The 25,158-nt window shown below is 38.9% G+C and overlaps 1 protein-coding gene across 1 annotated transcript; it reads right to left on the bottom strand.

The window, feature by feature from the left end:
- Positions 1 to 7,463: 7,463 nt before the first annotated feature.
- On the bottom strand, positions 7,464 to 24,661 carry LOC141012822 (dolichyl-diphosphooligosaccharide--protein glycosyltransferase subunit MAGT1-like). Its single transcript, XM_073486351.1, has 10 exons — positions 24,529 to 24,661; positions 19,271 to 19,440; positions 19,055 to 19,172; positions 15,951 to 16,091; positions 14,692 to 14,832; positions 13,816 to 13,905; positions 11,970 to 12,033; positions 11,517 to 11,591; positions 9,410 to 9,500; positions 7,464 to 9,304 (listed from the first exon to the last, which is right to left on the bottom strand). Exons 1-10 carry the CDS (start codon positions 24,607 to 24,609, stop codon positions 9,289 to 9,291), a joined length of 987 nt encoding a protein of 328 aa, XP_073342452.1. The 5' UTR covers positions 24,610 to 24,661; the 3' UTR covers positions 7,464 to 9,288.
- Positions 24,662 to 25,158: the final 497 nt, after the last annotated feature.

Raw genomic sequence — 25,158 nt, 5'->3', positions numbered from 1 at the left:
GGTGCTGGAAGTGTGTGACCAATGGGGTGGAGAGTCTACCTTCCCCCATGTTGTATAGGTGTTGTTTTAGTCTGGTGAGTATGGTGTATTTGGTTTTTCCAATATAATGTTTATTGCAGGTGTTGCAAGTGATGATATATATGATATTACTGCAGGTGAGTGAAAATGTGCCAAGTGAAGGAAAAGCGGCCCCACTGTGTGGGTTGTGGATGAATTTGCGTTTTTTGTAAAGTTTATCATAGTGTGTGTGGGGTGTTTGTCTGTTGTCTGTGAACTTGGAGCAGACCAGTTTGTTTTGTAGATTGCTGTTCTTCCGGAATGCTGAGATTACCCTGTAGTTTTGAATGTGAATACTGTGACTGTATGCGAGAAAAGTTGTTCTTGATTTGCCGGTGGAGGCCTGTAATCCTGTGGGAGAAAGTGGAAACAAAAGGATGATTTGTGATGGATGTTGTGTGTGTGTGTTCTGGGGATTGGATTAGATTAGGGTTAGGCGGGATTGGGGATCGGTGCATTGAGCAGTCCTAGGGGGAGGCACTGGCTGGATAGGTTTGGGGAATTGAAAACCTCTCCCGAAGGAGAAGGAAGGTGCACTCTCCATCCACCCATCAGACCACCCGTACCCCTGGTTCCACCCATCCACAGCTTTGGAGTGGGGTATTTAATTATAGCCAGTGAAATATATAATTATTAACACTATTGTCCTTCTCGAATTTATTAATATTATTACTATTATTATTGTTATTGTTATTGTTATTATTATTCCGTACCTCCTCCTACAAATTTTGAGCTACAGAAACCATTCAACTATCAAAATGTTCAGCATGTTAAGGACAGGTACTGCTTGTATTGGCTTTTCTATCTATTATACTTTTGGAAATATTCAGCTTTTTCTGCAAATGTTTTCCCATTCATCCTTTTGGGGAATTTTTCAAATTTCATTCTGCTACTACTTCAGCATACGTTCAGCTAGAGAAACCATTCAACTATCAAAATGTTCAGCTTTTTAAGCTCTTTCAGCATATTCAGCTTTTAAAAATCTTTTACGGTTTTGAAATAATTACAGTTTTAGTTTAAAGGATTTTTAGCTCGTCTTCTCGTTTTATAATGGGTGTGTATTGCGTGAGCTAGAGTGCGTGACATCATCGCTAGAGTGGAGAGCAGCTGGAAAAACTTAAGAAAAAAAAATTATCTTCAGCTTGATTTGGATCCCACATCTTTTACTTCACATAGACAATATATACATAGAAATGTAGGAAATCTTGTTGGCTTTCAGCCTTGTACTTTTCAGATTTTCTGCCTTTTCAGCTTTTGAAAAATTCAGCTTTTTCTGCAAAATCTTGACCATTCATTCTTATAATTTTATGCATTTCAGGCAAGTATTTTCCAGTATATTCAGCAAGTTTTTTCAAAATCACTTCAGCCGTCAGCATTCACACTGTATTTTCACAGGAATTGCAATTTTTCTAGTTTGAGTTGAAAAGCTAGCAGTAGCTGTCTGTTTGATATCAAGACACAAGATCTGGAAACGTGTGATTTAGTGGATTACATAGTTGGAATCTGTTCTATTTACAATGGACGATGCACTGTTCTGTGGCCGAACTGGCCAGGATTACTTGTGTTGCGCATCACGTTTCATTGTTAAATGCCACTCTTACAAACCATTAGCCATCCTAAAGTGTGCGGTTTCAATGCGTGGAAGGTATTTCATGGAATGGAGTATTACTTTATGAAAAAACTATCTCTGACATTAACTAAAGTCTGTCAGGCATGTATGGCTGCTACATATCCAACATTAATGTACAGCAGTTACTTGTCTGTGTCAGATTGTTTACTTCAGATTAACAGGATTTAGATATTTTCAGCAAAAGTTGCCCTCAAATGATAATGATTGACTCAGCATATCCTCCATGTAAAATGGTGACATACTCCCACGTGTGGTCGGTGGAGGCTGCGCAGCCATCAGCAACTATCGGAGCCAAGTTCAGCCAATAATATATTGTAAAAGGTCCTATCGGCGCCGATTAGTCGGCCAAACCTATTAATACACACATGTAACTGACTTTCAATGAGAGCACAACATTTTTTGATAATTCACTGTAAATTGTCAATGCCAAAAAATAAAGTTTCAAGTTTCATTTAAACATTTGATCAAACCGATAAATCAGTTGACCTTTAAAACTGAATTTGAGTTTGTGCTGCAAAGACATTCACACCATGTATCTTCTGAAATTGCTGTTCCTTTTTTCCCAGCATTCCATCAGGTGTTGTGTGCATGGTGCAGACCAGGCTGCAAACACATTTACAAACATAGACACTTGTTTTTTGGCATAAGGTTTCTTTGTTAAGAGAGACACAAGTTCATCAGGAGAGTTATAAGTTTCAAGTGTTGAATGTTTCCTCTGACATAGTTCCTAATTTGTAAATACCTGGAAAATTGGGATGGTTGAAATTTGTCTTTAAGTTGAATAAATGAAGAAAATACATTATCAATATACAGATCTTTCACAGTAACCACTCCTTTCTCATTCCAGGCTGAGAAACTAGCAGATAATTGTGAGGGAGGAAATGCATTATTATAATAAAAGGGGGCTAAGAAAGAAGTCTATGAACTAGGTTTTGACAGTCTTGTTACATTCCATGTAAAGACACAAGCCCTTCTTCACCTGTGCATTTCTGGCCTTTCTTCCAAAATTAGAAGAAAAAAAAGAAAAGAAAAAAGGACGAGGTAGACACTGGACGGCAGTTAAGGCATTTTAATGTAAGAAATGATCACTTCAGATCAAATTCTGCTGGTACAAATTGATAAGACAACCACAAACATTTAAAGCACTTTGTTTTAATCAAAAGAAAAAAATATATACTGTACTTCTGATGAAGTATTTTGATGAATGAGTTAGTATACATCATGAGAGGTATACAAACTTCCAAACAGCATCTTGCTCTGGGGTTAGGGTCATTCATACCTATTCTCTTTTTTGGTTTTATAGTTTTGAGGTTTTTTTTCTGTCCGTTTATATTAGATAGCACAGCTGAAGATATTACAGTACAGGACGGACAGAAAGAAAAGGCCACGCAGCAAAGGGCCATGAGTAGGAATCAAACCTGGACTACTGCTAAGGACTCAGGGCTCCCTGCATTCTTACTTCTTATTAAGGGACAAAAATCACACTTAAATAGGAAGTGTAATTATTCCATTTTAACCCAACACCAGCTCACAGCAGACCTCTTACAAGTGGAAAGGTATATTACACGATACCCATGTGAAAAATAATTCACTGTCAAGTGACATAACTCAATTATAGTAGAGGTGATTTGATATAAAGATAACTATATTTATTTGTCTTTCTACATTTCTTATTACAAATTGCCATTTCTAATATATAGCAATATATATTTATATTCCAGCTTTTTTGTAGAAAATGAACGAGTGTGAGGGTGCACTCCGATTTGATGTTTAGAAAAAAAAAGGTTAAAGAAGTAACTCCATCACTAGGGTATCATATGAATGCTGTAACATGTTAATCTACTACAGTGGGAGTAGTGATGAATAATCTAATTAGCTTCAGTTCAAGCTGCCTTCAGATTTAATAAAATCACATGACAATTAATCACCATTACATTCAGTTCATAGGCATACATGACATCAGACAGTGGTTCAGCAGTGTAAGGCACATCGTTTATGGAGAAGCAGAGTGGGTGGAGCTACAGGTCCTGGAATTTTTTACCAAGTGAAAATCTGCATTTGAAACCTTCTCTTTGAATGTTAACTTCGATGATATTACTGTTGCTTAAAAGTATTTATATATTGTTTATACTACAGCAGTAACCGACATGCTGTTTAGCAGCAGCACTCTGATAATATTAATCATGTACAATCTGGATGATTACATCAATACTTTGCAAGCCAGACCACAACAACTGATGGGAAAGGCATCCCATAGCAGCTGAAAGTGATGCCACGTAACAATAAATATTCTTGGCATTGAGTTTAATGTTAGCAAGCATAGCACTGTTGAAAAGAACTTAATATGTCACATCCAGTTCTGATTGAAGAATAGAAAACCTGTGTTGACCATGACTCCCCATTCATCCAGACTCATTTAACTACACTATTACACTCTGGTTTACCGATGAAACCCGAGATCTCAAGCAGGCCTGCAGGAAAATGGAACGTGCATAGCGAAAATCTAAATTTGAAGTTTTCTATCTTGCATGGCATGATGGTGTAATTAATTACAAGTGTGCTCTAAATGCTACTAAAACAGCATATTTCTCTGGCCTAGTAAACAATAATAAACACAACCCTAGATTTCTCTTCGACACTGTGGCTAAACTTAGTCAAATACCACAGTCTGTGAGCTGTGCACCCTTTACTGCAAATTATTTCTTAGATTTCTTTTGCAATAACATTGATGAGATTAGAATCAAAATGATCTCTTCATCTCTTGCCTTCTCTGCAAAGTTGATTGTAAAACATCCGTATGCTGATTCACAGTTAGTGTCAGCTCTTAACATTTTTGAAAGTATCTCTCTTGAGACAATGTCTAAACTGGTCTCAGCCTCAAAACCAGCTACCTGCCTCCTGGACCCCCTTCCGGCAAAACTGTTTAAGGATCTATGCCCAGCACTGGGACCTACAATGTTAAATATTGGTAATTGGCCAGTGTTGTCCCTGCTAGTTTTATGTCTGCTGCGCTCTACTTAAGAAACCACATCTTCACCCAGGGTCTCTAAATAATTACAGACCAGTATCCAACCTTCCCTTCTTCTCTAAAGTCTTGGAAAGAGTTGTGTTTCGGCAGCAAGTTGTGGCACCAAGCTAGTAATCTCCATTTTGTTTATGTCTGCTTCCCCATCAGATCATGTGAGAGGGATCAAGTATGGGCCCAGGTCTGCAGAGTTACATAGCCACATGTTCACCATTTATTCAAAATGTATTAATATTGAAAGTGTTGAAGGTGTCCAAATTCAACACTGCACTTCCTTGAGTTCTCAGCAACACACGACATGTGTGAAGTAGACTGGATGAGCAGTTCTCTGGATATGTGAAGGAAAAACAGACGGACAGAGATTCCATGCTTTATAGTGGGATGAAATCAGGTTTTACATACCTTTGGGTGGTAAACTGATTTAAATACTACATTCCCTTGAGCATTAATGGCATTTGCCACTTGAGAGATTCCAAACAGCAGGAGTGCAAATACCAACTGTACATCAACATAAGTATATAATGATGTGTGTGCTAGAAAAGTGGTTAAGAGAATTACATCTAATTATTTAGTTAAATGGAAATAATATATTAATAATACAATAACATGTTACACACGCATCCCAGTAACTTCCTAGATAAAGCTATTACTGGGCAATGTGTCTTTTCATGGTGCCATGATCCACTCCTCTCATTATGATTGTGGGTTTGGACGCAATAATATTCAATTACTCATGTAAACATGTAAAGTCATGTTCAGCAATCTGTGACACAGACAATTTTACTTAACCTCATTTACTTTTCCAATTAAAATGCCTCTTGAACAACAAGCTAGCTTGAAAATTACACAACGTTGAGCTAGCGTTATTGGCATTGAATATTTACCCAAGGTTGGCAGGTCTACATTATTTGACTCGGTTCATAATTTCAACTTTTCACATCCACCCCAGTCCGTTAACCTTTGCAAGAAAGCCATCAGAATCAGCCAGCCGTAATGAGGAGGGGGAACGAAACAAAATGATTAAAAAAAAAGATGTAGCTGTTAAGTGACTTGCATCTGTCAATCATGATCATTCCAAGTTGATATTTCAGTAAAGGCAGAGAAATGAATCCGGCACCATGATTTGTCGAACTTTTTGTCTTCTTTTGTTTTCGGCAGGCTTGACGCTGCTACCTCGAGTAGTGCAAGTGCACGATTGAAATTACAGTCGTCACAAGCTTTTTGTGTAATTTAAAGTAGCAAATCGTACTAACATACTTTGATGTCAAAATGCATACCTGATACTCAAAATCCATACATGTCATACTCAAGTTAATGGTGGGTTTATTGGGACCCCATCACTATAACTTCCGCACTTCCAAACTTTTTGAAGTTCCTTGAAAAACACAGGACACACCAGATGAAACATAAGAGAGTGAGGAATTCAACAAACATTACTAAATATAATGTGAAAAAATGTGAAGACGTTACCTCGTCTGTGAACATTTCTATATTATGTCAGATATATTTCTATCAACAATCGAGGTTGTTTAACAATGAAGATCATATCATACTTCGTGGTATCATTAAACTAGTCTTCTGTTTTAATGGTTTTGATCTGAAAATCTACTGGAGGCACAAATGACATACGGTGTGTTTAAAGGTTAAATCTATAAGATGTTGAACATTAATATAGCAGCAAACAACAACTCAAACTGTGTGCTCAAATTACAGTTGTTCAGATTCTGATACCAGTATCGGAATTGTTGCAGATACTGCCGAAAATGCAGTTATCTATCAGTGAGTATGTGAGTCTATGCACTGTTCCTAACCCTAACCGCAAAAATGACCGCAATATTAACCAACCGCAGAGCATTGTAGGCCACCATCATAAACGCACGTGAAGTCACCTCCCTTACCTCAAATTAAAAAAAATAAATAAAACAAACAAACCAAAAAAACTCATGTCGTGTTCAGACAGAAACAATGGCAACTGCACTGGCACCTAAACCAAACGTTTGTGGGAGGAAGTCAGAGTACCCGGAGAGAAAAGTTGATTATAACAAAAATTTGCAGTAAAAAAACATAATCATTAAATTATGGTTGAGTTTGCTGAAAACAATTTGATAAGATTCTTTTTCAAAAACAGAATTTTAAGATTTCCCCGTGTAGATATGAATGACAGTTATTTCAAGATAAATCTAAACTTTCCTGTTTTAATCAACCTTTGTGGCTTTTTGAGTAGAGATTTCTGAGATTATGAGGTGCACTTGAATGCACCACGATGTCGGTGTCGCCGCCCATGTGCTTATCTGAACAAAGTGGTGTAGAAGTTAAGAGTTTACATGTATCTGAATGCAACATGGAGTCGTGTTCTGCCAGTGTGTGAGGTAAACTCACAGCAGAGGACAGAAGTAGTGAAAAACAGTTCTCTCAGCATAGGTTTTTTATTGCATTCCAATTTCACTACAAACATTTTACTGCCAGTGTCGTGGAGAGCCTTACTAGATTTACACAGAAAATACACCCACATTTGCAGCTTGGCTGACTCCGTTTTTCGCTACATTTACACTAATTGTAGAAATTATGTACTGGAAACAAGGCACATCATGTATCTGTGAGGAGCTGACGGTAAATGTCGTACATAGAAGATTTAAATACCCTGTCTATTTATGTCTTGTGTTGTAGAAGGTCCAATTAATAATTTTAAAGACCAACTGAGACCACATTTAGTCACCCCTTTTTGCATTCAAAAATATTTTCAAAGTGATGTTAAATGTATTGTTAATAACTTTATTAATAAAAGAAGAGAAAGGAAAAGCTTCAGGGAAATATTAGAAATGCTCTTTTTTTCTATGTTTGAAAGCAACTGGAAAGGTGAGGCCAGCAGGGGAACAAGAGGTGACGTAAACAAACTTCAGCTGTAGTTTACATGCTGTGGGAAGACAGTGTGTTGTCAAAAGTAAATCTGAATAGTAAAGACCATGGCAGCCTCTAATCTGACTGTGCTACAGCTGACCTGCTATCTATTCTGCAAACTGACATTAGTAGTGCATCTTTACCCAGTGAATGTTTGTTTTGTGGCTTCTTCTACAAGCTAAGGTGCAGGATTAGACGTGTTCTTATCTGTTATTTAGATTAGAAGGAGACTTTACCAGGAAATCATATGTGGGTTTAGGGTTGTGTGATATGACTACGACTACATATATCGTTTGACAATATAAAAACGTCTAGCAGAGTAAGGTAGAACCCCCGACCAATTCTATCTCTTCTACTTACTTAAACTTACAACATTTTTGCTTTAACATATCATTCTGAAGTAATTATACTGTTTGCACAGTGTAACAGCTGTAGAGAAATTACACCATCTGCGCATAGATTGGTTCACTTTAAACCTTTAGTCTGCCAATGGGCTGGATTTTTCCTGCAAAAACTAAAGGTTGAATTACAGCACAAAGGAAGCACATCTGTCATTGCCCAACCAAAACAAGAAGAGGCATTGTCAATATCCCATGGTAATGGCGGAATAACTGAAAATCGACAATGCCAAAGAAAAATAACCCTACTGATGGAGGAGGCAAAGAAGGTGAAGGGGGAGAGTGACAGAAACTGAGGTAAAACGAAAGTGAAGGGACAGGCATTCACACGATGAAGAGTGCTCCAGTGTTGTGTCAAAGTCTGTTCCCCCAAAAATATGCGTTTCCTCTTACTGCCGGGACTTGAGACGATTCAAAACCGGCATTCTTTCTACTATATCAGTAAGTAACGTTACCGACTTAATTAACCTACCAACTCATTAATACAACCAAGTGTTTTACTCTGCCTTTTCATAGCACTGAGATCAGAGTTTCTTGGTCAAATTGGGATTCTTCAGGATGTTTTTTGCTTTGGGCAGAAGCCAAGCTGTTAGCGGTAGCCACTAGTAATACCACAGGGAAAAGTTAGGAGGGGGGATTTAAAACGCTATTTGTGCTTTATATAGGGAACCATTTGATTTGTTGGATTATTGTTAAAAATGTCAATAAATGAGTGGATACATTATGGATTATATTACAGGACCTGTAAAAGGTTTTACCAGAATTACTTACTTCCAGACACCCTGTATGCCTGAAATAACTGCTCCCACTTTGCTACTCCATAATTATAATATCATGGTTCAGGTTCAGCCACACACAAACAAACAACTTAACAAACAGAACAGAGACAAGGGCCTGTTTATGGTCTCAACAGTTTAAAAATAAAGATACATACTGAGATTTGTGTCCAGTGGGAGCTGGGCAAAACTGTTCTTATACAATTTAAGAAATTCTAAATTTAGTTTTGCAAAATTCTAATCTAGAAAATACCTTTTGGCACAACACAGTCTTGACTGTACAATGATGTTGAATCAACTGCCTAATGAGTCTTTGTAAAGGCACAGCGTGTATTTAAGTGAGTTGACACACAGACTTATTTTGGCTCATCAGATCTAAAGACAAACCATGGCTTAGGAAAGAGAAATGTTGGATCCTTGCCATGGATAGCACCCCTGCTTGTTGACAGCACTTCATGTCCTCAAGTCCATACTTGCAGTGATGCTGGGGGATGCTGGCCAGCTCTAACTCATCAGGAAGCTGCAACAGACAGACAACTTCAGCCAGTTGGAAGTAAGGCATTATCTCAGCCAATCAGAGTAGGTAAAATGAAATAAACATGTAGAAATTAGTCTCTGTCTTTACCTGTATGGATATCCATGGTACTTTGCTCTGAAAATAGACAGCAGCCAACTGAAGAAAAGCATCACCAGACCAATACCTGCTACACACATAACTGAGACAAAAAACACACGCAGTTTTGCTATATGTATGCTATAATAATATGTATGTTATTATATTTGTGCACTTGTCCATTTAATAATCAGCAAGTTCATAAGCAAATTAATATAACTACTTTTAATTTCAACATCAGTGATATGTGGCAAGAATTCACTACAAAGGTTAGCACATTTTCAGACCTGCAGTTTGTTTAGTTTATTCTCATTCTCAATTGAACAATCCCAAGTCCGACCCCCACGTAGTCACTGTTGCTAGGTCGGATAAGCTTGACAATAAGAAATATGGCGACATTTTGCTAACATTGGCTAACCTAAGATGTGACCAAATCATTATTTAATGTGACGTGTCCGTGAAGATCACGGCATCAGTATAATATAACTTTACATGGTAATGTTACCTTTGAACAAATGAGGAGTCTTTGGTGATGGTGTTGATGCTCATTTGATGGTGAGGACTAACACACATCATAATCATGTGGTGATGTAGTGAATGCGCACTACTGCACTTCATGAGCCTTAGTCATAGTTTTAGTTTTAAAATATTATAGAAATATATTGTGTGTATTTATTGTGTTCGTGTTATGGGATCCCGGAGAAACGCAATCTAATTTTGGCTGCACTACTTTTGTAGGTACAGCTTAATGACAATAAAGCTTTAATTGATTGATTGATTGATTGATTGATTGATTGATTGATTGATTGATAGATAATCCACTCTTTACATCGGACTGAACTTGTCTTCATTTTTGTGGCCGAAATAAACACAATGCCGTCCATATGGTCAGGGTGTTGAGTGTTGCTTTTAGAGATCCCCAGGCAACATCTTTTAACCAACTTGTTAAGTTGTTTTTCTTTTCAACATAGACCAGGGGTCTCAAACTGCCGGCCCCCGGGCCACTTCTGGCTGCCCCTTCCCCTCCATCAGGCCCCACCCTCATGTCAAAAATATAATATAAAATTATTTTTTTTGTTGTTTCACACTAATTTAAACTATACCTCCATATGCAATTGAAATAAAAACACAAATCTGAGTTAAATGTGACTCCTGCTTTTTCTGTGTAAGCCTGACCACTAACACCAGGAACACAGACTACCACAGCAAGCCTAGCACAAGGTTTAAGGTTTAATTCATTTATATGGAGAAACGTTTTGCACTATTAAAAACTAAAAATGCATACAGATGTATTTGTGTTTGCATTTTTTTTTTTTTGGGTTAAATATGGAGAAAATTAGCCAGAAGTGCTGCCAGGTGTCTGGCAAGAAATAAAGTACTGTTAAAAACTAACCATATCAAAATGTATAAAAATTGCTGTTCACATTTTTTATCTTCATGTAATGGAAATAAAACTGAAGTTTCATAAATGTTGTGTCTTCTTGTAGTACTTGAGGGCTGAAACGGCCCTCCTATGACATGACAATTCAAGCAGTGGCCTCAAGCTAATTTGAGTTTGAGACCCCTGATAGACAAATCGAGCACGTGGGCACATATGCGTTTAACAGTAAACAGGAAAGTTGACCGAGTTACATTCAAGTATTAAGCTTGCAACTGTACATAGCACATAGACTGCAACTACAACCAATGTCCTGATGCATGTAACTAGAGCACAACCCACCTAAAAGGGTTCACTGTGAGAGATGGGCTCTGATGGACGCATACCACTGCACACTTGCACAACAATTCTCCAGACAGTGCATCAGGCGATCTTGGTTAGATTATCTTTAATCATCAGGCATTAGCATTAACTAATAAAAATGTGCTACTTTGGCTCTGATGCAGCTGCCTCCCTGTGTGTGGGTGTGTTGATGCCATTGATGACACATGGCTAGTGCGTGCAGGACGCATCAATCGCCCAAACCAAACAAAGTAATTCCAGTAGGTGAGAAACGCGTCAGACATGGACATTATTGTGTGCTACATGTGTGACAGAGTCAAACTGAGTAGAACAGGCCAGCAGAGTAATGAAAAACGCAATTTTTGAGCAGTGAACATTTAGAGAACTTTCATAGCATACTCTTTCTTTTCCCAATGTCCATGTCAGAGGTAGCAGCCTCACACAGCAGCACCATCCCCATGGTAACAGCAGCATCTGACAGTGAGGGTCAAGGTTTAGACAACAGATGGATGTAATGCATGACAGTCTACAAAAGTCCACTGGAATTGAACAGTTAAATCCCACCAGTTGACATTTAAGGTCAGGCATGTGGTGGTATAGTTTGAAAAGGGGAAGGGAGGTTGTCTGCAGTAACGTCATAAACTGAATGGAAACCGATGAATGAAATGAGAGAGGAGTGAAGAAAATCTGCAAACAGGACAGCTGAATCTCTGATCTGATCCACTGAGTTCTGTCTGGCCTTGTTTTTATCTGCGCACTCTACAAGAGTTAATATGTATGAGAACCTTTGGTCTAGTCACAAGTATTCAGCGTGTGCTGACTATATAAGTGTGAGTATGCATACAAGGATACTGAAGAGTAGGACGATGTGTGTCTCAGCCACAAACTGGGCTTGACTGCTGCCGTGGATGTAACTCTGAACACAAAAAGACAGTCAAATACCATTCTGATACATGTTCACATATTCTTTATATTTTATTTATTATATTATATTTTGAAAGAGGATACAACCCGGATTTCCAAAAAAGTTAGGATGCTGTTTAAAACTAAAACTGCATTCAGTCATTTGCAAATGATTTGTGTTTACCAACAACAGTTATACAAAATCTTCCCTAGTCCATGTAGTAATATCCTTCATACCAGTCATTCCCAGAGACTGGGTCACGCCCCGTATGTGGGGTGAGCCCCACAACGCATCAAAATTCCACAGTGCCTGGAGCACACTGAACAACTAGCTGTTAAAACTATACAAAACTCAACTAACTGTCACCAAAACAGAGCATTATTTATTTATCAATCAGAGCATTTAATATTATTACTCAAAATACTCAGAGGGAGAGGTAACGCCAACAGCTGTTAACAGTTTTATGTTCTCTCTGTCTCTCTCTTTTCACTTTCTTGTTGTTTCCTTTCTGTCTGCTCATTACGACCATAGCGGGGACATTACTTTACCATTTTTGATGTGTGTTTGGGATCATTGTCCTGTTGGAACACCCAGCTACACTCAAGACCCAATCTTCTGGCTGATGATTTTAGGTTTTCCTAAACAATTTGGAGATAATCCTCCTTCTTCATTATTCCATTTACTTTGTTTAGAGCACCAGATCCACTGGCAGCAAAACAGCCCCACAGCATGATACTACCACCACCATGCTTGACAGTATGTACAGTGTTTTTGAATGCTGCTGTGTGTGTTTGTCAGCTTTTAGTGATTGTCAACTGGTCTTGTTTGTTACTGCTGACCGCTGCTCTGCTCCAATAACGTTACATTGTAACGTCTCTTGACAGCATAAGACATAATCACAAACATGTGGCCTGCTAAATGTTCATCTTGCTAAGGTAATCGCTGCCTTGTTCGAAGATGAACTTCAAGATAACTCTAGCGTGTGCACGCTGTAAATGGTTCGGTTGCTCAATACCCACTCAGTTTAATTCCGCCTTTTTCATTCCATCAACATCCCACTACTAATTAACATTTACAAAATAGATTTTTGTAGTCAACCCACTCCTATTATCCAGTGCCTTTATAGCCCCAAACAATTATTTCTGCTCAATAACAGCTTCCACTATATTTGTGTGAGTTTTGAGTTTGACCCTTCATTCAAGTTAGAGCCCCACAACTGAGCTTTAACAGTTCCACAAACAAACAAAATATTTCAGTTTTCATAACTCAGATACACATGTCCATGAGTGAAACCGTTGAAGCAACAAATATCCTGTTGGGCTAAATATATGCACCCATATATCAACATTCCTAACTAATTTTAAGTATTGCATATATTCCTGTATACTTCATTTCACTTCAGAACATTGCTGTGCAGCACTCTGCTTTGGGTCACTTTGCTCTACGAGTGCTCATTAATTCAAACTCCAAAGGGTCAAGCCAGTGACTGATAGATAATCTGGCACAACACCCCTTTCACACCCATATCTTTACCTGTTACCAATTAACGTTTGGAATGTTCCAAACAGGTGTTTTTGAAGCATGCCACAACATTGCTAGTCTTTTGTTGCAACTTAATTGAAACATGCTGCTGGCACCGAATTCACAACAAACATAGATTTACAGGCTGTCAAGCTGCAACATTTAATATATTGTCTTTGTATCGTTTTTGACTGAATATGTCAAAAAGGTTTAGCAAATCCCAACTTTTTTGGAAATGGATTGTATATTGTAAATAGTGCATTTTTGTCTCACAACTTGGCCGGTGCTGGGGTTCTTGTGTGCATAAGGTGGTCCTCTGATGTGGTTCCACATCTGGCCTGAAGTCATTATTAGGACAAAGCACTGATACACAAAGAAAAAGAAACACACAGCAGCAAAAAGAATGCATTATAAAAAATTATTACTTCTGTCTGCTTTTGATTTTGGAATGAATAACCTCTATTTGTGGTAATCTACAAGTGCATGGCTAAACAGGAGAGCTATCTCCTGAGGTAAAGACTCAACAGTCCACTTACATCTGGAGGACATAGAACACTCCTTTGAGAACAGCAATGTTCACATCTTGTCCAGAGAAGACCGATGGTTTGAAAGAGACATGAAAGAATGCATCTACATCAAACTGGACTGACCATTCTTAAACAGAGGAGGTGGCCTAGTACACCACTCATCAGTCACTTACAGTGCAGTCCTAAGTGTACATTCAGACCAAATCCAGTGGTGCGGCGAAATGCCACAGGCTTGTCAGGCAGTGTTGGAGTGTCACTCTATGGTCAATGCGTTTTCACCACACTGCTGGATTTGGTCTGAAACCAGCCTAAGTTCTCTCCCCAGACAGCTTAACACCCATTCACAGTTGGACTCAGATGAGCCCAACGGCTCACATGTGACCTCAATGACTTTGAAAGGGTTTAACAACACCACAAGGGTTACAAGTTTGCCTTCATTTAGCACTTAGACATACCATGACATGGATGATTGAGAATCTTCACAAACATGTCGCTGCATTTGCAGGAGGAATGGCTGGTACACAGTCAGCTCAAAGCAGTCTACTTCCTATTCTTAAAACCTTGGTGGAAACAACCTACATGGATTGTGGTGGGTGGATGTGAGTGTGTTGGATATTGTTACCAGTGCAGAGAAGGCCCAGACACTCTTGTTAAAGAGAAATTCCAAATTGTGTCTCCGTAAATATGCCAAGCCTCCAATCACTGCCAGGAGGAAGCCTAGCAGGAGAGGCCCTGCGTAGTTGGGAGGACGAATGACACGGATCTGAAAAACAGACAAAAATCAGAGTGTCATTAGAGGCTCCCATCGTGATGACTGTGTTGAGGTTCAAAGTCTAGATTTAGTGTTTTACTTAATAACAGTGCATGGATCACATTTAGGGGCCTAGAGGCCCCTAAAGAGGCCTTGTGGCCTTGTATAGTACGAGGCCTGTACTATGAAACAGGATTTGTGGTTAGTGAGGTAACTAGAAGAATAACTTTGGGTTTCAGGCCAACAATGATGGTTCACTTCTTACCGGGGTGGTAACCTAGGCTGCATGCCTAACCTGCACCAGAGCAGGTTATGTTCAAGATGGTTAATACTTAAAGGTTCTTAAAGGTTACTCTAGCCTACCAAATTGAAACAGTCCCTTAGGGTTTACAAAAAGGCCCTAAAATTCAACCTAGCACCATACCAAGTGCTCAGATCATTTAGAGGAGCGCTGTTATTAACAGGTGTGGCTGGTGGCCGTATATGACTCAAGGGCTATTCAAGTCAGGTGCCAAGCCAGCAGAAGCAAGGTAGACGTTCAGACGTAGGCAGTGAGAAGCTAGGCGAGTCTTCTGATTACCAGCTTAAGCAGTTCCTATATAATTCCACTTTAAAGTAACACACCTTGAAGGTTTAGGGACCTAATCCATATAACGGAGAGCTGGTCCAGTACCTCCTGGACAGGGGTATACCTGGGATCTAACAGAATACACAAATGTAATTGTTTTCAGATCTACTCATGCCCAAATTATAGGGTGGTGATATCTTAAGCCTGTTAATTTATGCATTCACACAGTCAGTGATTTTTCTTGTCAGCTGTCGTTCCTGTATTTGGCAACTGTACTGTGTTGCTCTTAGCCTGGATTGTGTGTTTAACTTTTTATTTATCTAATTTTATAGTTTGCTCTTTGCAAAATATTGTGCTCTGCTGCAAATACCTCACCATTAATGTGAACACATTCATGGCTAGGAGTGGAAAACCTGGGTTGACTTATTGAGTTGTTAACCTGCTATGCGTGACTTTTTAGTGTCATCGTGATCATTAGGGTTCATAAAACCAGATGACAGAAATATATCCTGGTTATGTTGAATATATGTTGATATATGTTAATGTTATCTTGTGCAATTACCTGTACATCAGTCCTGTCTGCCACCCATCTAGCCAGCTGCTCAGCGGCAAAGCCTCTGACCTGCAGCTCATAGGTGTCAGACCTGCGAGGTTTCCCCTTGGATGGGAAGTGGAGGAAGGTTGGAGCAGAATTCATATTGAGCTGCAACACAAACATTTAAATACAGGCAAAACATTCAGTATATTCATTCACATATTTCCCCTAGATTTAATAAATAACAAATTTCAATTCAAAAAGCGCAATATGTAAGAACCATTATTTAAGACGATAAAAAAATACTAAAACTCTCAACAGAATATGAAGAAATATTCATATCTCAATTAGTAAAGCTGTTATTACTGCTATGGCTGCAGTACCATAATCCATCCAGAGAACTTGACAGAGTCAGTGTATCTAGCAAAACACCTATCAGATGTGTCAGCACTAATGGAGTGTCTTTTGACCAATTTAAAACCAGATACAATTTTGAAAGGTAACATTAAACAAAAATACAAAATTGATCTGAAGTACCAACATCAAGTGTCTTCTGAGGTATCATATCAAGACCTTTAGAAAGGTCAGCAGAGTCAAGAGTATGACCGTGATTATGAGAAGGCCCAGCAGTATGCTGTTTCAACTCGAACGATAACAAGTCAGTAGATTGAGTGGCAAAACAAACTGTTACTATCAATATAAATGTTAAACTCACAGAAGTAAGGATAGAGTCAAAATCACCAGTCATTTTAGATAAAAGTAAGATGCCTTTACATGATAAATTGTTTAAATAAATAGCAGCAATACCACCAACCTTATTAGTCCTGGTACAGTGTGAAAAGGAAACATTTCATTGTATTGCTTCAATCAGCTTTTTGTTACCAGTTTCTGTTCAGGGAATACAGTCAAGCCAATGAGATCTTATGTCATTTACAATGAAAGTTTTATCAGTAAGGGATTTGACATTGAGCAGTGCCATCTTTAAGGACATTGCAGAATTTACAGAATTGTCAGCTGTGGCACAGTCAGACTTATGATGGCACAAGTCTTACAGAAACTATGTTTGAGAGTCAGAGCACACACATTGGCAGAACTCAAATTGTTAGGATTGAATGTAGTAGTAGGAGACACAGAGGTCTGTGTTGGACGTAATAAATACCACATTTATATATCTTTAACTGCTTTATTTTGCTCACAACTGAAACACAAAGCAACCGCTATCCTCACATGTGTGCCACCATAACAACCACACTGCTCATGCATCACCAGGGTCAAAGGGAAAACTCTTTTAACAAAGTACAAAGTAGAGGGGAAAAACATGTTCACAGTCTGGATCGAGTCTGCATATCAGATTGAGTTCAAAGCTATAAACTGGATAAAATTAGTGGTTAACTGCTTAGTTACCTCTCTATTAAGATGTGGACCATCTGCTCGGTACAGGCCTTAATTAGTCCAGAAGTAGTCAAAGTTTGAGATTAAGTCATATTCATATAACAAAAGTTTTTTAACCAGTGGTGGAGGCTGAAGAGTTGACTGAGACGTTCAGAATATCATTCTACATTTTAAGTTTGTTCAAGCCCAAGGGTCCTAGTCCTTGTTTTTGTGCCAGTTCAAAATTATTTGCTCAAATTCCCATGAGCTGCAATGAAGTAGACACATGAAACTTGTGAAACAGGCACATAACTTTGGCATAGTCATGCTTGCATTGTTTTGAAGCTAAGGCTAAAATGCATACTCTGGTAATCACAACTTGATAATCAAAGTGTTCTGTTGGAATCAACATTGACTAAATCCTAAAAAGGTAGCAGGCTAGACTTAATTGAGTAGTCGGCTATGGAAAGCACTGTTAATTGTATTTATTTAGGACCCGAGCACCAAAACAGTGCAAGGACCCTCTTGAAATGCAAGGAATTATTAAACTCTCTACTCCTTAAATACATTTATTTTTTGAGAAACTTAAAATTAAAACTTGGTGGAAATGTATGTATTTTATGGGTGGAGCATAATGGCTCACTAGTTTCCCCTAAAATGTAGCCCCTGGGACTACTTTTACGTACATGTATGAAATTCAGGACACGTGTATCGCACTACACCTACAAAGACCTACAAAGCCTCTTGGTGCCATGACCTACACCCAACAGGAAGTCTGCCATTTTGAACAGGTGCAGGGGTGTGAGGGTCCGTTCGTCACTTTAATTCATCATTTTATTGAACATATCTTAATTAGGGCTTGAGCACTGAACAGTGCGAGAACCCTTTTGAATGATGAATGACAGCATGTCGGCCCTTTATATAGGGAAGGGCTGGCGGCCCTACGACATTCACGTCATCAGGGCCAGCCTATGGGCTGGCGTAATGTAATACGCTTCTGTTGAGGAAGGACCCATAGTGAGACACGAAACAAATGCTATGAAAGAGAACCACACTTTTGAACATTTGGCTCTCTCCACCATTGCCACTCAGAGCAGGGTCTCTGTCTGTGCCGGCATGTGTGTGAAGTGACAGACAGGCAGTGAGAGCACACCGGCCTGGCCCTCTGCACAGGACAGGCTGCAACACAGAGTTCTCTGTTTAGGATTGGGAATAGTGAAAATCCCAAACTGGATGCCTCACATTCAGTTTTACATCCACGCGTTCAACAAATTCCTGCAGCTAGCATTCAAAACAGGAAGTGTTGCATATCTTGGCAACAGTAACTCCGATCAACAGTCAACTCTGGACCCTAGTTTGCCACGCTGCAATGAGGCTCATTCAAAAGTTGGCAGCAAACAGCCGTTAGGGGGCACCAAAAATGCGAGAAGTTTATACCTCGTTATCAGCTGCATGGATTTGTGTGAAATTCAGTGGGCATGATCTCAGTTATATATATATACACATATATATACACATACATATATACACATATATACACATACACATATACATACACATACATATATATATATATATATATATATATATATATATATATATATATATATATATATGTATAAATCTACATTTGTGGGATGAGCAGCAGAGCTGAGTTTGTGGGTTGCGCTCATGAAAAAATTTCCAAATCTTCTATGCCAAACATCTTATTCGGCTATTGACTCATTTGGACGGCAGGAAGAAAACAAAAGTTGTCTCACCATCTGAAAGACGTCTGATCCTTCATCAAAATCGACAGATGCAAAGAAGACTTTGTTAGTAAAGGCAGAGGAATAACGCCAGGAGTTAGCCAGCACCTGGAATTCTTCATCAGCTTGTCTGAAATGAAAAGATGCATTTAGCCTTATAGATTACTCATATATTTCATGTATATATGTGTATATATATATATATGTGTACACACTCCTGTTTCTTACTTGCAGACCCCACACTGTCTCTGTGGCTGCAGAGCTGTAAACATGATTAACACAGAGTAGTTTCTGGGAGGAGCCTTGACAAAGCGACGAAACTTATCTCCATTCATCCTGATGACTGAACGCTTGGAGGCCCACTCCATCATCTGAGTTACCTTCTCTGACAGCAGAGTCTACAAAAGACACACACAAAGACAGCTGTTTGAGTTAGACACCATAAAATGAAAAACAGAGGACAAAAGTTAGGAGCCATCTTGATACTACTGGCCTCATACATTATGTTTGAGAAGGTTGCACAATACTTTTCACCAGCAGTAGCTAAACATGACTCCTGAAACAGCTTAAAGTGAACATGATGAAACAGTAAAACACAGCAGATGTTTGAAAGTCCAAACAGGATGAGAGAAACTAAAGAGATTCAGTTAGAGGCTACAAAAGTACTGAGAGCTGAAGACACTGACTTTTAAAAACATCTTTCTCTCAGGTTGTCTGCACAAACATGAGTTCAGTATCGATTTTAGGGGGGGATGTGGCTTGTTATGGGTTTGCTGCAATCGTGAGATGTCAATTTGGCCCACTTGGAAGGCGGGGCTGCCGGGGCTTGGCCCTACTCCAGAGCACTGGCGCGGATCTGTTCAACTCTGCGCAGTGAAACTGGTAAATCAGTGTGGCTCAATTTGACTTGGCACGGCCAAATGTGTGAAAAACGGCAATGGTTGTTGTTTGAAAAAGAAAAACATAGGAGGGCTGCCCTCAGCACATGATATCTACCTTTCAAGAGTTTGTATGTTATAAATCTTAATCATGTTATGGAAACCAGAAAATGCATATGCGTGAATATGATTCAGAAAATAAAGACCACACTCTTTCCAGAGATTCATGATGACAAAAAAATGCAAGGTGCAAAACACTCCAAATGTACACAAAAAAGATCTACCTGAATATTTACTGCCTTAACAATGGAAGTGCAACTGACTTACTCTTGAAACTGAAGACTGTTTTTAATTATTATCCCAGCCCATGGTAGAGTGCATACCTCTGCCAAGGCCCGACAGTCCCCTTTAATTCAATCAAGCCTAATTCAATAATTTGATAGACCACTCTGAATTTTAAACCACCCATAGCTGCTTAACCATAATTTAAGCTCACCAGAGCCCTGTACTACAAAGCAAGTTTGACACAGCCAGGCTTTCTTTAGGTGAGCTTGTTCGACAAAACCTAAAACCTCAGTCAGAGATAACGGTTACCATGACGATGGTCATTAACTTGCTTTCTTAACTGAGGCTTTCTTCTTCAGACTGTGAGCAGACCCATAAAAAGGGGCATTTGGCGTCATTTGACTCTTCCGCACAAAATGCAAAAAAACTACTTCTGATTAAGAATATGATAACATATTTCAGCGAACACTAACAATGTTGCTGCAAATAAGGCTTGAAAATTACTAATTGTGTAAATTCGCAAATACAGTGCCTATAAAAAGTATACAACCCCTTGGATGTTTTCCCCTTTTATTGCGTTTGTAAATGGAATCATGGTCAATATAATTTGGCTTTTCTGACAAGAATTTACTAACTACTGACTTGAAGGGGGTGAATATTTATGCAATCACTTATTTTACATTATATATTTTTAATTAATTGACATTACTTTGTAGAAATCTGTTTTCACTTTGACATTAAAGAGGTTTTGTTGTAACTTCTTAGCAAATTATATTGACCATGATTCCATTTATGAAAGCAATAAAAGGCAAAAACATGCCTACCGCTTATTTCTAACGTGACAACTGCACATTGCTGAGCTCTCAAACAGTAAACTTCATACAGAATATTTAATATACTCAAGAATTGCACTGTGATCTAATAAAGAACACACGGTATTCACTTAGTTTTTGCCAAATCTGTGATGAATACCAATAGTCCATAATATTTTTTAAATCTGCATTCTATTAGCTGTAATACAGCCTATAGCCCACCAGCAGACAACAGCAAATCAGGACCAAGCATAAAAATATCACCTAAAGTGATAACGTTATGGTCAGAAGAAATTTCACCACATTTCATAGGCAAATAAACATCATAGGCCAGTGATTGATGAGATAACTTTTAATAATCAACTATTTTATGTAAGGCGTATTTTATAGCCAGTGTGGATAAGTACTGGGAACATTATAAACACATTTCGCTGTTGAGTAAGAGCAAAAACAACCTTCCAAATAAAATAAAACAATATTCTGGAACAATATTACTGCAGCACTGATAGAGGTTGTTAAAAAAAAAAACGCAATGCAATACATACAGTATCTGCTGTAATTGCACGGCTTCATTCGATGGCATTAATGTAACGTTACAGCTCAAAAGTTTGCATGCATATATAACGCATTCCCTGAGCTTAAAATATGTATGGCTGGGTACTAGTGCCACTATTTATGGACAGACGCTATTTCTAAAGTAGCTGATTAGTTAAAGGCACTTTGCAGCCTATTTCAGCAAAACTCTGAACATAACCTGATTTGGACCACAGTGGGTGCCCAAAGTGGGTGTCACTAGCCCCATTCACACTGCCCTTTGAGTGCGGGGATTCTGAGCCAATTCTCCGCATCCTTCTCTGTCACCATTTCATAAGTGCATGCACAAAATTAAACTTGTTTTCTATCAACAACCTCTGTGTGGACCAGTCCAGGCTATACGGGCATGGTGGCACTCCTTTCAGGTGCACATAATTTTAAGGCAAGACAATTAATATTTGGTCTCTCCGTCAAGGTTTAGTTACAAGTCTGGAATAATGCACGATGGACAGAATGGATTGATATTTACTATCGACTAAAGCTATTGGCCTACATTTTCATTGCATAACCTACACTGCATAATATCGTGAGGCCTGGACTAATCATCAGGCAGCAGAGCCAATTCTCAGTGTTATATTTTATGACTTTCTTACATGGTATATTGTCTACAATTTCTTATTTATGTTCATGTTATTTATGATATAGCCTTAATGTTGCTCTCAAAGTGCACCAGATAGATACATTTACCTTTAAAATCTGCAAAATTGTACAAGTTTACTTGCATAATACTTTCATAAGCTACAAAGTGGGCTAGAAGTAAACATAGCACAAAATGTAAAGAAATTTGTGTCTGGTAGATTATTTCTTTGTTGTAACAATACTTCTTCTGCCACATTTGGAAGGAACATGTATTTGTGGGATGAGCAGCAGAGCTGAGTATGTGGGTAGCGCCCATGAAAAATTTGCCAAATCTTCTCTGCCAAACAGCTTATTCTGCTATTGACTCTTGTTTGGTGTTGTTTGGTGGATTGGATGATTGACGTCTGAAGAAACAAGACATATTGACAATTCAACAATTTATTAATTTAACAAACAGGAGCCTCAGTAGCTCGGGAAGAACCATACACAGCCACAACAGCCTGGCATCTCCTCCTCATGCTGGTCACCAGCCTGGTCACACACAGAGCGGGGTTTCTCAGATACTACCTCCAGCATTTGGGAGTGGAGGGGATGGAATGGCCCGCCAGCAGTCCCGACCTCAACCCCATTGAACACTTGTGGGTTCAGCTTGGGCGTGCTGTTCGTGCCAGAGTTAACCAACACAACCATGTTGGCTGACTTGCGACAAATGCTGGTTGAAGAATGTGATGTCATCCCACAGCAGTGTGTGACCAGGCTGGTGACCAGAATGAGGAGGAGAGGCCAGGCTGTTGTGGCTGTGTATGGTTCTTCCACATTATACTGAGGCTCCTGTTTGTTAAGTTAATACATTTTTAAATTGCGAATATGTCTTGTTTCTTCAGACGTCAATCATCCAATCCACCAAACACCAAACATGAGTCAATAGCAGAATAAGCTGTTTGGCAGAGAGGATTTGGCAAATTTTTCATGGGCGCAACCCACATACTCAGCTCTGCTGCTCATCCCACAGATGAATGTTCCTTACAAATGTGGCACCATTTAAAAGGGAAATAAACCCGCTTTCCAATGGTATAAGATTAATTGCCAAGAAGCATCGTTACAACAGAGAAATAATCTTCCAAACACAAATTTCCTTACTTTTTGTGTTCTATGTTTACATGATCAGTACCTATAAGTTCACTTACAGTATAGTTTGCAATATAATCGTAATGCAAAATAAAACTTGGATGTTAACTTTTTGTGTACTCAAAGTTTACTAATCTTAAGCTTAAAGTTTACTCAGAAGTATACTGTTATAATATACAAATTTGGCCAATTTAGTCCCAAGAAGTACTGAAATAGTGCACTTGAAAGCATACTCCTAGTATATTCACATTAGTGTACTTACTACATGCATTTATCAATTTTCACAGAGTTAACTGACCATGATAACTCACTGCAGAAAACCCAATGTCCATTTATTTGTTTTATATTCAAGAAGTTGAAAAATACTCCTGACAGCATTAGCTTAGTGTCAGTGATAATTGCGGGTATAAGAAACAATGTTTAAGAGGTATTTGTGACTCAGACTTGACTGATCATCTCACTTTCAGAAGCTGGGGTCCAACTAAATTTCCCTACCTGACAAATGTCCACTGCCTTCACTGTGCATATCTTTGTCCATGAGAAAAAGTCTTGTAATGCAATGAATGTGTGCTGTTTAATTGTAGGGGTTGGTCATGACGTAAAGGCTATTTCGATTATTAGATTAATTAATGTGGAGAAACATATATAATAAATCTAATGTTTTCGATTTTCTTGACCTTAGTGATAAATACAGAGTTGGTTAAAAGTGTTGATAAATAAATGACGCGTTGTTATTATGAGAAGAAGAGCAGCAAAGGTTATCAGATCTCTGGCAGGGAGAAAACTTTCCGAGTTAGCTGAAGAGGAAGTGGTGATAACAACAGTCTCACCCTGCTCGTCAAAGAGCGACATGACTGACGGTCTCAGTCTTTTAACAAGTTGTGGGACAGTTTGCTCTGTTGAGCTCACGCTACCTGTGCCGGTGTGCAGAAAAACAACTCTCAGTGGATCCAACAACGTCAGACTAGTCCAACAGTACGTTTACATCCAGTGCTGTGGTTTAGCATACGTCATCCGTGTCCGTGAGTGAGGGTCAAAATAATGTTACTTGATGAAGACTAGTTAATGTTACTCACCTGTTGCACTGTACAGCCACACGTTAGCTAATTTGTGGTTGCTGTTAGCTTAGCTTCTAATATTGGCAGTGACGATAGTCAGCTCTGAAAACGTTATTAACTTTCTCTGCTTTACGATAACAAAGGCATGTTACCTCTTTTTTCTTCTGTGCGTCAGAAAGGTCATGGTAGAAAATTGTGAGGACAAACAACGAAATGGAAAGTTTTCCAAACATCCTGCCACACTACTGCCGAGCACCCGACTTCTTCTTCCGCCTCCTCTTCTTCTTCGTAGGCCGTTCCGGCATGCTTTGCGCTCTGAGGTGGCGTGCTGCCGTCCACCGCCAGTCTTTAGTCACTTCAGTTCATGTTCTAGTGTAGCCTACAGACCGCAACACACTGCAATCTGTCCCAGCCAGGTTATTATTACCAAAAGAAAGCAACGACCCCATTCGAAAAGGAGGACACTGACATGTCCGGCGGCTTAAACAACTGTTGTCTTTCACTTCTATCATTTCTACATTGCACAGTTTCAGGATTTCCTCATGAACACAACCCATCTGGATGCTTACTTACTTTCATACAACTTGCTAGGACACAGTGACCTAGTCATAATCTAATAATAAGAGTTTAATCTCTTGAAGCATAAATATGCTCTCTTCAATGTCTTGCACCCCCCCACATCATCTCCAAATACAGACTACCCAAAGCCATTATTGAGATTCTGGAAAATGTCATTAATCATTACATTGAATAGGACTGGGCTAATAACTGCTCCTTGAGGG

This window comes from Pagrus major, chromosome 18 (genome assembly GCF_040436345.1).
Source record: "Pagrus major chromosome 18, Pma_NU_1.0".
NCBI classification, from domain to species: Eukaryota; Metazoa; Chordata; class Actinopteri; order Spariformes; family Sparidae; genus Pagrus; species Pagrus major.
This window is presented reverse-complemented; position numbering and strand designations above follow the sequence as displayed.

Bases quoted from the DNA above. Each gene is read 5' to 3' on its own strand.
- LOC141012822 (XM_073486351.1), bottom strand. From the start codon at position 24,609: ATGTTTGGAAAACTTTCCATTTCGTTGTTTGTCCTCACAATTTTCTAC. The intron at 19,173-19,270 runs GTAAGAAACAGG...TTTTCATTTCAG, and splicing joins AGACAGTGTGGGGTCTGCAA to ACAAGCTGATGAAGAATTCC. The intron at 16,092-19,054 runs GTGAGACAACTT...TTTGTGTTGCAG, and splicing joins GATCAGACGTCTTTCAGATG to CTCAATATGAATTCTGCTCC.